The sequence below is a fragment of the Coturnix japonica genome, chromosome 1 (genome assembly GCF_054131305.1).
Source record: "Coturnix japonica strain WE chromosome 1, WE-NBRP24, whole genome shotgun sequence".
NCBI lineage: Eukaryota > Metazoa > Chordata > Aves > Galliformes > Phasianidae > Coturnix > Coturnix japonica.
Window position 1 is genome coordinate 17,895,415 of NC_140663.1, and position 12,030 is coordinate 17,907,444.

The 12,030-nt window shown below is 46.0% G+C and overlaps 1 protein-coding gene across 2 annotated transcripts in view; it reads right to left on the bottom strand.

The window, feature by feature from the left end:
• LOC107308592 (mitogen-activated protein kinase 11) overlaps window positions 1–9,237 on the bottom strand; it is a 28,404-nt gene extending 19,167 nt beyond the window's left edge. Inside the window, exon 1 of one of the 2 annotated variants that reach the window (XM_015852591.3) lies at window positions 9,071–9,237. In XM_015852591.3, coding sequence (XP_015708077.2) covers window positions 9,071–9,183 — 113 coding nt within the window. In that variant the 5' untranslated portion in view covers window positions 9,184–9,237. Of the gene's footprint in view, window positions 1–8,581; window positions 9,015–9,070 lie in introns of those variants that run through there. The other variant, XM_015852600.3, reaches the window with a different exon arrangement.
• Between the last annotated feature and the right edge of the window lie 2,793 nt (window positions 9,238–12,030).

The following is a 12,030-nucleotide window of genomic DNA, read 5'->3' on the forward strand; positions in this document are numbered from 1 at the left end:
GGAAAAACAAATTACAGCTTCAGTTTTGGGACCTTCAGTGGGAAAGCATGAATTGAAGCTGAACAGGCCGGAAGCTGTCTTGGTTTAAATGCGTTCCCCCACAGTCAAGAAACCATGGAGAATGGTAACTGGAGCTGATGCCTTCAAGCCTTCTCCTTTCCTGGTTTACCATTATAATTCAAGCTATGAACACTGGAGAATCCAGAACAATAGATTTCACTTTGTTGGAATACTTTTGCTTGTCAGATTCAAGGATGCCTTGCATCTATGACCTCTGATCACTGTTTCTAAGCAATGGGCCACAGTCCCATCCCTCCCTACCTCTGATTTTCAGACTGAGTCTCTCCTTTTCCCCAGTGCATCATCACAATTGTGATCTGAGTCATCCCCAGTTCCCCCTGGGCAGACTGTTAGCAGCAGGAGTAGCCATTTCCCTTTCTGTGCTGCTCTCAGAGCACTGGGCCTTCAGCCTGTCAGTGGGCAGCCATGCAGCTCTGCGGGCCCACCTGGCCAAAACCTGCAGGAACCCTCTGTGGCTGTCACCAGCTGCTTATCAATGAGATTCAAAATGGCTCCTCCAAAACAAGTGTGTTGTAAACAGCCCAAAGACCTTCTACTATTAAAAAAAAAAGGTTAGAGGCCCTCACCTTCCCTTATAATACACTACACACTTCACATACCCCTGCATTTCACCCTACCCCTGTATTTAAACTAGAGGCCTGCTCTTCAGCCTTTTGGTATCTTGCAGTATCTCATAAAGATCTGACAGAAACTCACAGCTCTCTTCTTTTGCAAGGCATTTTCTACTGATGCAGGTCCCTTGGAGCACAGGCTTCAGCTCTGGCAAACCAGCTGTGAAACAATTGCTTGATGGCAAAAATGATCATCCTTCCAATGATTCAACTGCTGTGTCCTTGGTTTATTTCCATTTACTTATCCTAAGCTGATCACTTATATTGCTTTACATAGCTGGACACATTAATGCTATGGAGATAAACTTTGATACTTGTAAAGGGATACCATCTCCCACCTCTAAACCGTTCTTCACTTTTAGCATTTCATCTGTTGAAAACAATAAAAACAAGTTTTCAATTGCCTGGTTTCAGTGAGCCTTCCAACATTACCACAGAGCAGCATGCTCTCACACCTCAGCAGTACATGGGAACGCCACGTCAGCTAAAATTTCCAACATAACATAAAAGAAACTCGAGCCTAACTATTTTCTATTTTACAACAAACAGCACTGTACTCATCTCAGTAATACCTTATTTAGATATGATTGTTCTTGACCCAGAAGCCCTGTTACGCCAGACGTTTTTTGCTGTCCTCTCTCAGATCAAGGATATAAAAGAGTCATTATTTTCTTTGAAGGGATGGCATCATTGTGACACAGATAAGAGACTTTTGCTTGGTGCAACTTTCAATCACTGCTTAAAATAGACACACCTTTCCAGTGCTGTCAGCTCCCTTATCTAATATTTTGGTTGACATTCCACCAGATGAAAGAACAGTATCTATTTATATGCACACGTTTTAAGGCTTCAGAGAAAAGCATGGACATAAAAAGCTAAAGTAGACCAAAAATTCAGATGGCAAAAAGTCCAAGATTTTGAAACAGTTTCAAGCTAACTTCATGACTTTGACAGGGCATGGCTTCTTACTGCTGAAGTTTATAAATATTGACTGTACATATAGTTATTTCCACAGTATCCATGGTTAGTTTATCCTCTGTGGTTGCAGACTGGTAATACTGGACAAACTACTCCTCTGCAGCCTGCCCACATCCTTCAGGGCTTTCTGGATTAGGAGCACAACATTCAGCTATGGCTGTTTTAGACTTTGAGATCACATTTGTTCCAACAGCTGGAGGGCTGCTTGTGGGAGCCCAGTCTACATGCATGGGGCCAACTTGCAACCTATTTAGTAAACTCCAGAAGGCAATGCAGGAAGTTCCTGGGCTCCACAGGTCCCATTCCTGAGCTTAATAAATGCCTTGGGCTCTTGGGAGGTTTTATTTGCTGGGTGCAGTACTGTAAGAAAAGTCTGGAAAAAGCCCAGCTTGAACTGAGTTCTCCTTGTTTCAGCAGTCAGCTGGGGTCTAAGCTGATGCACAATGAAGGCATGACCCAAGCTGACTGTGTGGTGCCACTATGGTGCATCTGCAGTGAACTCCCAATTTACCCTGTTATCTCTAACAGCTGGCATGCCATACCCCATCACCACAGACAACCATAAGGCTCTGGTAAGCTGAAAAGTGTGATTTTATGTTTGTAGAAGCATTGTATCCATAAAACTAATTGTTCCAAGAGATTAAGTGCAACAAAACAAAAAAAGAACCAACACACAAAGAGAAGACTAACACTTCCAATTTAACTTATACCACTCAGTGTCCCAGCTTGTGAGGCTGTTACCCCTGCATCACCACGTTTGACAGCTGGTTGGACACTATATTTCAAACCTGGAGGGAATATGATGCACGAGCCAATCCTTAAATTTGTTGTTACAATGATACGAAGTTTGGGTTTCCCACATAATGTTCAAGGCTACTGCTTTTACATCCTCCAGCACAGCACTACATGGGAGTTCCTTTCCTTCACTGGCCAACCCAAGGGAGACACTTCCCAGAATGAGTATTCCCCACTAAACACATACATGTAAATGCATGTAAGTGTAAAAGGAAAAAATCAAGGAAAATGAAGTGCAATTCACGCTCAAAACACAGATTAACATGAGCAGAACCTTAATAATTTTGGTAAGAAATAAGTTAACATCCAGAAAACAAAATGGAAAGTGGACAGAATTTCTGCCACATATTAAGCACAGCCGCACCTTGAGCTCTTGCTACAGATCTTAGCACCTTTTCACATTCCCACCAGCTCCTCCCATTATAGGAGATATGAATATCTTTGTGGCCAAATGTCTGTTAGTAACATCCAGACTTCCTTAAAGTAACAAAAAATCCCCACACAGGTAGCAGCAGCAGAAGGGTGTATGTGAGGAAGCACTGAGGAGAAGGTATGGAAGAGAAGTCAGCATGCAGAGAATACAGACTCTGATATAGGCAGCCCAAACTGCAGTGTGCATTGGCAAGTACGTCAGAAAAAGCGAGACACACAGGAACCCTGACCTGACACTTTCTATAGCACAGTCTGTCATCTGAGTTCCTCACAGCTGCCGTGAATAACAACTCTTTTTATGAAGGGCTGCTCCAAAAGAAATATTTCCTATGTTATGATGGTGGCTCACAACACTCGAGGCAGATGTGGGTGGTACAGCAGTAGACGTTGAACCTTCCCATCAGTATCCTGTTACATGTTGTTGCCATGTGACAAATGTCTGACTAAACAGTGTCTGATATGGATGTGCGTATAAAGCAAAGGTGTGGTACTGAATTCCTCCATGTGGAAAACATGGCACCCGTGTTGCCCACAGAGGCTCTGGAGATCCCTGGGGATCTTAAAAAGCTGCCTGGACACACAGCTGGGCACCCTGCTCTGGGTGTCCATTTTTGAGCAGGGATTGGGCCAGTTGGACCCACAGGTCAATGTTAACCTCAGTCATTCAATGATTTTGTTAACAGTCCAGAAAAAAAGCACAGACAGCACCTACCCAGCACCTGGAAAAGGACTGCAGCAGCCACTGGTAATGCAGCAGAACAAGGCCACCTGTGGTAAGATGAATCCAGGTAGCTCAGTAAACCCAGGGACTGGTCCATTTGTTTCTTCTTTATAAATGGTTTGTTGCTTTACACAAATTCAAATTGGTGAGTTCTACCCATCAAGAGGTAGAGTTTGTATTTGTTAATAAATCACACCAATCACAACACATATGTGCACTGGAAGGAACCCACAGAAAAAAAATGAGACAGTAACAAGACAGAGGGTGGGAGGATGAGCAATGGGCAGCTCTGAAACAACACATTCATCTATTCATTAGAGAAGAAGAACTTCCTTAATGATGACAGGTTATTCATTGTAAAATTACATCCTATCACTTGGATGTTATTCCTACACACTATGCTGAACACTGGCATCAATTGTTTTGGCTTTAGTTCAATCACTGTCAATTACCTCAGATTAATTTACCGCTAGCGCTAACCATAAAAGTAGGAAATATCTATTACGTGTGCAGTGTAACTGCTCCTTAACCAACATAAAAATAAATACACGCTTTTAAGCAGACCTTGCGAAAGCTTTATTGAATAATTCCTATGCACGTGTTTTCACGAACGCAGCACCGATTTGCTTTTAATGATAATATGTATCATTATGCTGTATCAGCCTCTGTATCTACAAGCTCATTTTCCTCTGCTGGTCTGTCTCTTATGTCTCCACGGTGACTTAAATTTTCCAATAACTTTATGGAGGAGCAGCCACACTTTTCTAGGTGAGTTATAGATAGCATAGCTTACATCAGTGGGAGCGATGCATTTAAAAATACCCTTGTGAGAGAAACAAACAAAAGGTTTTGGGGTCATAAGCTGTTGTCTTCTCTGCACCCGCAGCCAACTCATGGATACTAAAATAATAATGTGTTTCAGACAGCCTATAAGCCCAGTGCCAGTATTTAAGCAAGAAAATCAGTCAACTGCCACCAAGCCAGAACGATGCTAATGACAAATGTATTCTATCCAGTATTTTGTTAGAGAAGATTGCAGGCAGCTACAAACTGCGTGCTCAGTACCTAATGCCAGAAACATTCCCAGTTAAACCCAATACAAAGTTGAATGTGAAAAATATTAGTGCTTTCAAATACGTTATGTAAACCTAAACAGACAAAATCCAAACGTTTTTGTCCTTCTTTTTCCTATTCCTCCTTCACTGCTCCTTCACATTTCCTGTTTTCTCCCTGCATGCTGCCCACAATATTAAATGATAGCCCTCTCTGCTCATCTTGTGCTCCTCACTTCTTTCACATCTCATGTAGCCCTGCTCCCTAGGAAAGCTCTCCTTAATTCCTCTTAAAAGAAAACCAGCAAAACACAAAGAGAACTTCCATGCTTCTTGAGCTTGCATATTTTCACCCATCCTACACCTCACTCCACCACACTCTTCGTGTATGTTTCTTATCTGCCCTCTAACTACTCCCCTGGCTTAGCAAGAGCCTCCTACCTACAGATGTCTGCCACAGTTATTTGCAGCCCTTCTTATCCTTCTCTGCTAACACTTCCTTCCTGATTCAATATCTTTCACTGAATACACTCTTAGACACTTTCATCTGAAATATGAACCTCGACTCCACTGAGTCCCACCTTCCTTTCCTTTCCAAAGTCAGTATCTACACTGTTCAGTAACTGGAAAACCCGCTGAATGAAACAGGACAGATGGGATGACGTGCCACCTGCACCCCACCCCATACTCCAACAAAGCCGCTTTCATCCACCTCAAGTGTTTGCCTCCCTGGCCAACGCTCAGAAACACCGTTCTGTCTTCTTCCTTCCCTGATTGATCTTTTGAAGCTTGGACAGCAACTGTGTTAATGGGTTTTTTTGCATGTTTCCAGTAAAACGTAATCATATTTAGGATTAATCTCAGCCCCTGTATGTACACAGGAAACAAAAGACGAGAAGCAGCCCAAAGCAAGTCCACTGAAATAAACTGGTTCTGCATGTGCCTGGGGCTCTGCCTCAACCTACAGAGATCTTTGGTTTCCATCCGTATTTACACACAGGAGCTGTGTGTTATTACTACTCTAAAAGCTTATCTAAGCACACACTGTTTAAACAAACATGAAATGTTACAAGGCCACATACCGTAATTCCAGTAAGGTGAGCTTATAGTTGAAATCTCATACTCAGTCCCTTTAGAAACATTATCATATTATATCACACCATAAGTCATCAAGTACAACCTTGGATGAAGGAATTTGCTGCTGTTATTTTTTGTTAATTTTTAATTTACACAGTTGTTTCAGCATCAATTCAGAGCACCTCAATGGAGAAAGGATAGTCTCATCAACCTTACATTCCAGTCCCACAAGGCACTGCCCTCAGCACACCAGTGACAGCCTAACCAGCAATCACAGGACTGGGTGGATGGGGGGGAAAAAGCAGTTAAGCTTTTTTTTAAGACAGGATTCAAGTCTTCCATTTCTATGTTTTCCACTTGTACTTCCCCAAAGCAAAACAGAAGCCTAAGCTACCTCCAGCTGTTCAGGAGATAAGCCAGGACAAAAACCTAATGGATCTTAAGCATACCCTTCATGTGAGCAGGGCGGAGGGACCCGTTTAAGTGCTGCACTTTGTGCACGACTTCAGGCAGACTCTGCTCACCCACTTCCCAATCTGACACCTATGTCATCACACTCAGACTTAGCAGCCTACTTTCTGAAACATATTTTGCAGGCTGAGTCTGTGCTGGGCATTGCATGCTCTTAAAACGAAAGGAGACTGCATGAGGAAAGACAAAACGTATGGAAAGAACAGCACAGAGAAAGTACTGCTGACAGCAAAGGCCTCTGAGGAAACAGTAAATGTTTGGGAAGAAGTCCTTGACACGCTTCTGTTGATCGGGCAAGGTCTGTTCTTTCCTCAGAAGGTAGAAAGCAGTGTCTTCAATGTTCTAATAGGAAATAACCTGTTGGGGAGATCAGAGACAACACACTGCAGAGGCAGAGATGGAATTAAGTATGTTGAAAGACAGAGAGTGAAAGCTGGCATGAAAAGAGTCATACAAGCTTTAAAAAACCTCCACACAAATAGCTGTCTGTGTTATGTAACTTAAGGCATAACAAAACAATGTTGGAGATGAAGAAGCTCTTGTCAGACAGGTGGCAATTCTGACACCCAAAGCAAAAGCTGGACTTACAAATAGTCAATAAACTGGGCCAAAACATGGCATCCTGACTCAAAATCTTCTACTGATTTTGAGCTGCAAGCAAAAGAAGGGCAAGCAAAAGTTAGCTTAAATTCAAGTATCTACATTACACTTCTTATTACCAAACGCTGCTTTGGTCGCACACATATCCCGTGTCGCAGATAAGTTACTGTACAAGAGGAAAGGGAAGGACCAAAAAGAGCTTCACTGAGGTAGAAAACAGGAACTTTGTTCTTTTCCTAAATCCAGTGTTTGGAGTCCAGGACTTTGGCTTCTTTTCAGCACAGCACTTAAGAATTTGTTTAATTCCAGTGGTTTCTGTAAGACTTCAACATGCTTTGGCTGCCCAGGGAGGTGGTGGAGTCTCCTTCTCTGGAGATATTCAAGACCCGACCGGACACCTACCTGTGTGACGTGGTGTAGGGAGCCTGCTTTGGCAGGGGGTTGGACCTGATGATCTCTAGAGGTCCCTTCCAACCCCTACAATTCTGTGATTCTGTGATTCTTTGAGACATTTTCCTGAATAGGAGCACGATTATTCACGGAAGCGGCACAGCACATTTCTCAGGGGATCAGCTGTGTCTCATGGATCTCCCGGGTAAAGCATCAGCTTATGGAAGGAAAAAATCAATTTCAATAGGGACTAAAAATAGATGGCTTTTCAGAGTCTTTTCCTCACTTTCGAGACCTGTTTGGGCTTGTAACTCATCAATGTTAACAAGACTATTAATGTAGAGTAATATTTCATTACTGCACTCAGTGCTTACACAGGTATTTTAGAGTGAACCTATCCCACAGCATCCTCATTTCCTACAGCACCCTCCTCTTCACATGCCAGCTCCTGGGCATCTCCATTGACTAAATACAGGGATTCCCTTTGCAGGCAGAAAAAAAATAGGTACCATAAACAACACTAACCCTGTTAGAAACAGCCACAACAAAACTCCAGCTGTGCTGTGAGCAAACCACCACATGTTCTCATTTCCGCAGCAACCTCTCAAGCCCTGACAAAAAGCCAGCAGGGTGGGTTTTCCCCTTAAAACTATCTAAGCACAAACAGGAAAGGTAATCAGAAACACAGGTTTAATGGGAAAATGACCGTGGTTACTGTTGTACAGCGTATCCAGCTTCTCCTAAGTAAAATATGAGAGAAAAGGAAGATGTTTGTGATCTAAATTAAACCAGATGATGAGTTAAGAGAGAATTCTCTGGCCCTGTGTGTAGCTGCTGGTTGAAGGGGGGGTCTTATATAAATATTCCTGCTTTACATGTGGGGCATTTCACAGAGCTAGAGGAGGGAGCAATAAACAAGAAGCTCCACAAATGCTCCCTGGCAATTGACTGTGGAGAGGGAAAAGTTTTGTGAACAGCAGAAGGCGGAGTCCTACAGAACCTCTTATTGTGCAGCACATCTTAAAGGCCCGCTATAGATATATGGGTGTTCATGTCACAGAATCACACAATTATCAAGGTTGGAAAAGACCTAGAAGATCATCTAGTCCAACCATTACCAATACTTCCCAGCTAAATCCTATTCATCAACACAACATCCAAACGTTTCTTGAACACTCCCATGGTCGGTGACTCCACAAAGCAGCACGATCCTTCCTCACGAACTCTTTAAACATCACCCGTTATTTCCAAAACCTGTCTCAGAGCGTTTTAAAGGACAGCTCAGCTCATCAAACACACCCAGCCCTGCGCTGGGAGCGATGTTGTAATTCCTAACACCCAGGAGCGCGGCGCGATAAGCGATAAACCCTCACACGACACAAAGGCTCCCGATCCCCCGCCCTGTGCAGCAGCTCCCGGGACCGGCGGTTCCGCGGTCGGTCGGGGCGGAGGGCAGCAACAGGCGGCGCGCCGTGACTGTGCAAGATGCCCGCGGGGCAGGTGTCACCGCAGCGAGAGCGGCACCAAGGGTCGGAGCGGAGCAGGGCAGAGCGCACGGCGGGGGGCGCCGAGCCGCACACCCAGCCCCGGCTCGGCGGGCGCGGTTGCCCGGGCTACGGCGAGGCACGGCCCGGCCCCGGAGCGCCGCCGCCCGTGGGGGAGGGAGCGGCGAGACGAAAGGAAAGCGCCGGCCGCCGCCGCCCCCCCGCCTCCCCGGGCCGCTCCCCGCCGCCGCTCGGGCCCCTCCGTGCGGCCTTCGCTGCGGCATCGCGTCCCCGCGCCGGGCGGCTCTAAGAGCGGGGCCCAGGGCGGCCAACCCGCTGCCGGCACCTGCCGGCCTCCGCCCGCCGCCCCGCACCTACCACACGGAGCCGTAGGCGCCCGAGCCCACGGGGGTGAGGTTCTGGTAGCGCTGCGGCACCTCCCACACCGTCTTGTTCAGCTCCTGCCGGTAGAAGCCGCCGCGTTCGGACATCGTAGCGGAGCCGCCGCCGGCGAAGGCAGCAGCAGCGGCGGCCGCCCCTCAACCGGGGCGGGGAGCGGGGAGCGAGGCGGGCACGGCCGGCGCCGGCGGGAGGAGGGACCGCGAGGGGAAGGGAAGGGGAGGGGAGGGGAAAGCGGCGGGTCGGGCCGGGCCGGGGGCAGTGCCGGGTCGGGGAGCACGGCGGGGAGGGGCTGCGGCTCAGCCCGGGGCGCGGTGCGGTGCGAGGGGGACGGGGCTGGGCTGGAGGAGCTCCGAGCCGCCCTGACGGGGCTCCTGGAGGTACCGGGGTCCCCACGGCGCCTGGAACTTCCCCCGACTGCATGAAGTCGGTGCGATCACCGGAACGCATCCGCTTTTTGTTGGGGAAGACTGAAGTGATGAAGATTACGGGACAAGTCTTGAAACCGTCTGATGCCCCAAACGCAGCAACTAAATTAAAGTGTTCTCTGGTTTGTGTATTGGTTCGTATTTTCAGAACACACCTTCTGTCAGTGACTTGTGGAGTCAGCACTGTAACCACGTACAATTTCATTTTACAACTTCTTAATGCTGCCTTCGGCACCTGTACCTGCCGCACTGCTTGCTCCAGGGCGGTGTGCGGGCATCGCTCTGCTTCTGCCTCTGAATCAGCAGCGGATGCAGATCCTCTCCTTCAGAACCTCATCGAAGTCCGTTGTTTCTATACCACGAGTCGCTCGTGGTTTAGGAACCCAAGTTGCAGCTCTGAAGCCCCAGACCGCATTGCATTGCGGGGCTTCTGGAACGGGGCTGCCCAGTTGAACAGTACTAGCGACTTTGGCACTTGCACAGTGCATTTCAGGTTAAGAGCTGAATGACTGACATTGGTGAAGCCATTTGGAACCATGCTCTCGGGGGTCACCCAGTGCTCGTACCACCACTGTTTGTCCTTGTTTCCCCCTGCTCCCAGTGCAACAAACATCTCTGGTCTTCTCCAGAGCCCGCTCCTTGGTCTCACCTGCATTTCTGTGCTGAGGGCACAGAGTAAGCGGTGTGAAAATAACACATCTGTGTGACTTATCTTTTTCAGTACCACCCTTATGAATTTTAAAATTAGAATAACTTTGTAGTCTCTCTATACCAAACCAGGAAGAAGTGCTTCCTTTCCGCCCTTCTAAAGATGGCTAAAATCTTTCGCAATGCCAAAAGTGAAGTGAATATTCCTGCTTGCTGACTTCAATCTGTCTCTTGCAGCATGTCAGCCCCTGGCCTTCACCCACTCACCACGTGTTCGATTGCTTCTTGCTAACTCCAGCAACCATTTGTGCAGCTTGGATCTATCCATATCTGCCCAAGCTTCTAATCACGCAGTTCCCACAGGAGTCAATTTTCCGTCTGCTTGATATTTACAGTCTCTCTCAATTTCCTGTCTCCTACCAACTTCTGTCAGATATTTGTACTGCAGTCATTACAGGGAGATTGCATTTGATTACCTTGTTTTATTAGATACTACATATATGATGTTCTTTTCCACGTAACAGGGGAGATATTAGAAAACATACCCACAGGATGAACCACCTTTATAGCGCAATAAGCACCTGCTTGCCTGCCCTTGTGAGTTATGCTGACATTTCTATTCAGTAAGATTAACTAACAGCTAGATCCTTTTAACCAAGACTTCATGAAATCTACAAGCTAAAATCTGTACGTGATAAAAATAGCCCACATCCGAAGACCTCAGAGAACAGCACATGTGAGTGGCCTTCTAGCCAGACAGAAGTGAGTATCCAAACACCCCCTGTAAGGCCAGCCCTGTCCCTGCCTGCCTGAGGCAGCCTTCTTGGTGATCCCAGTTATTGGCTTTTGGATACTGTGTTGCTGGCTGGCCAGTTGTTTGTATGTGTAACTGCAACACTGACACAAACAGTAAACATGGAAACTCATCAGGAAGAAGGAATGCTACCTGAGTACTGAGCATGTCATTTTCTGGTGGGAGATAGAATCCTGGTAGTGCAAAACCAGGACTTTGGAAAACACAAGACATCAGCAGAACAGAGCTCTGACTTCTCTCCCTGTAAACAGTGGGAAAGCTAGCAGTAGATTTACAAAGCATTAGCAAAGCTTCAGGATGAGCCACCTTAGTTCTGCAGTGGATCTCTTACAGACTTAGTACCGAGCTTGAAGATGCCCACCAGTGGGTCTCACCAGCCAAAAGAATTAGCAGTAAAATAAAACTGAGATTGTCATGAAGATCTTTCCTGTCCTGATTCTTTTGAAAATGTTATTAATAGCTGACCTGTTAGGGAACAAAGTATTGATTGAGGGCTGTTATACATGTTATGTTGAGCAATAAAACATTGTGGTAATCACCTATAATGCTGTCTTTGTTTTCAGGTTCTTGTGAACTTCTGAAACCGTGTCTACAAACATGTAATTATACCATGGGAAAGCTGTCACTATTTATAATGACATAAAGACGAAGTACAGGGAGCAGGAGAGGCTTAATGGAGCTCTCTGTAGATAGCAAGTCAATCATTAGCTGGTCCTAATACATCATTTTGCACGAGATTGCTTTGCAAGAGATTGTATATCTTTGTTATTGAATTACAAGACACTTGTTGCATTTCCCTGCTGGGTTTTATCAACCTTATTTCTACTAGCACCAGTTTGACTTGTTCTTTGCCACAAAATACCTCTTGGTAACCTTACCTACCTCCCAAATTGATTCAGATAAACTGCTCCAGTCCCAGACCACTGGCACAACCTAGATATTTAAACTGGAGCTTCATGTTGCTAGCACACAAAGAGCCTTGCTTTGAAGAAAACTGTTGAAATGTAACTGCTCATTTTTTAAGAGATCTGGATTATATCATAAGAACG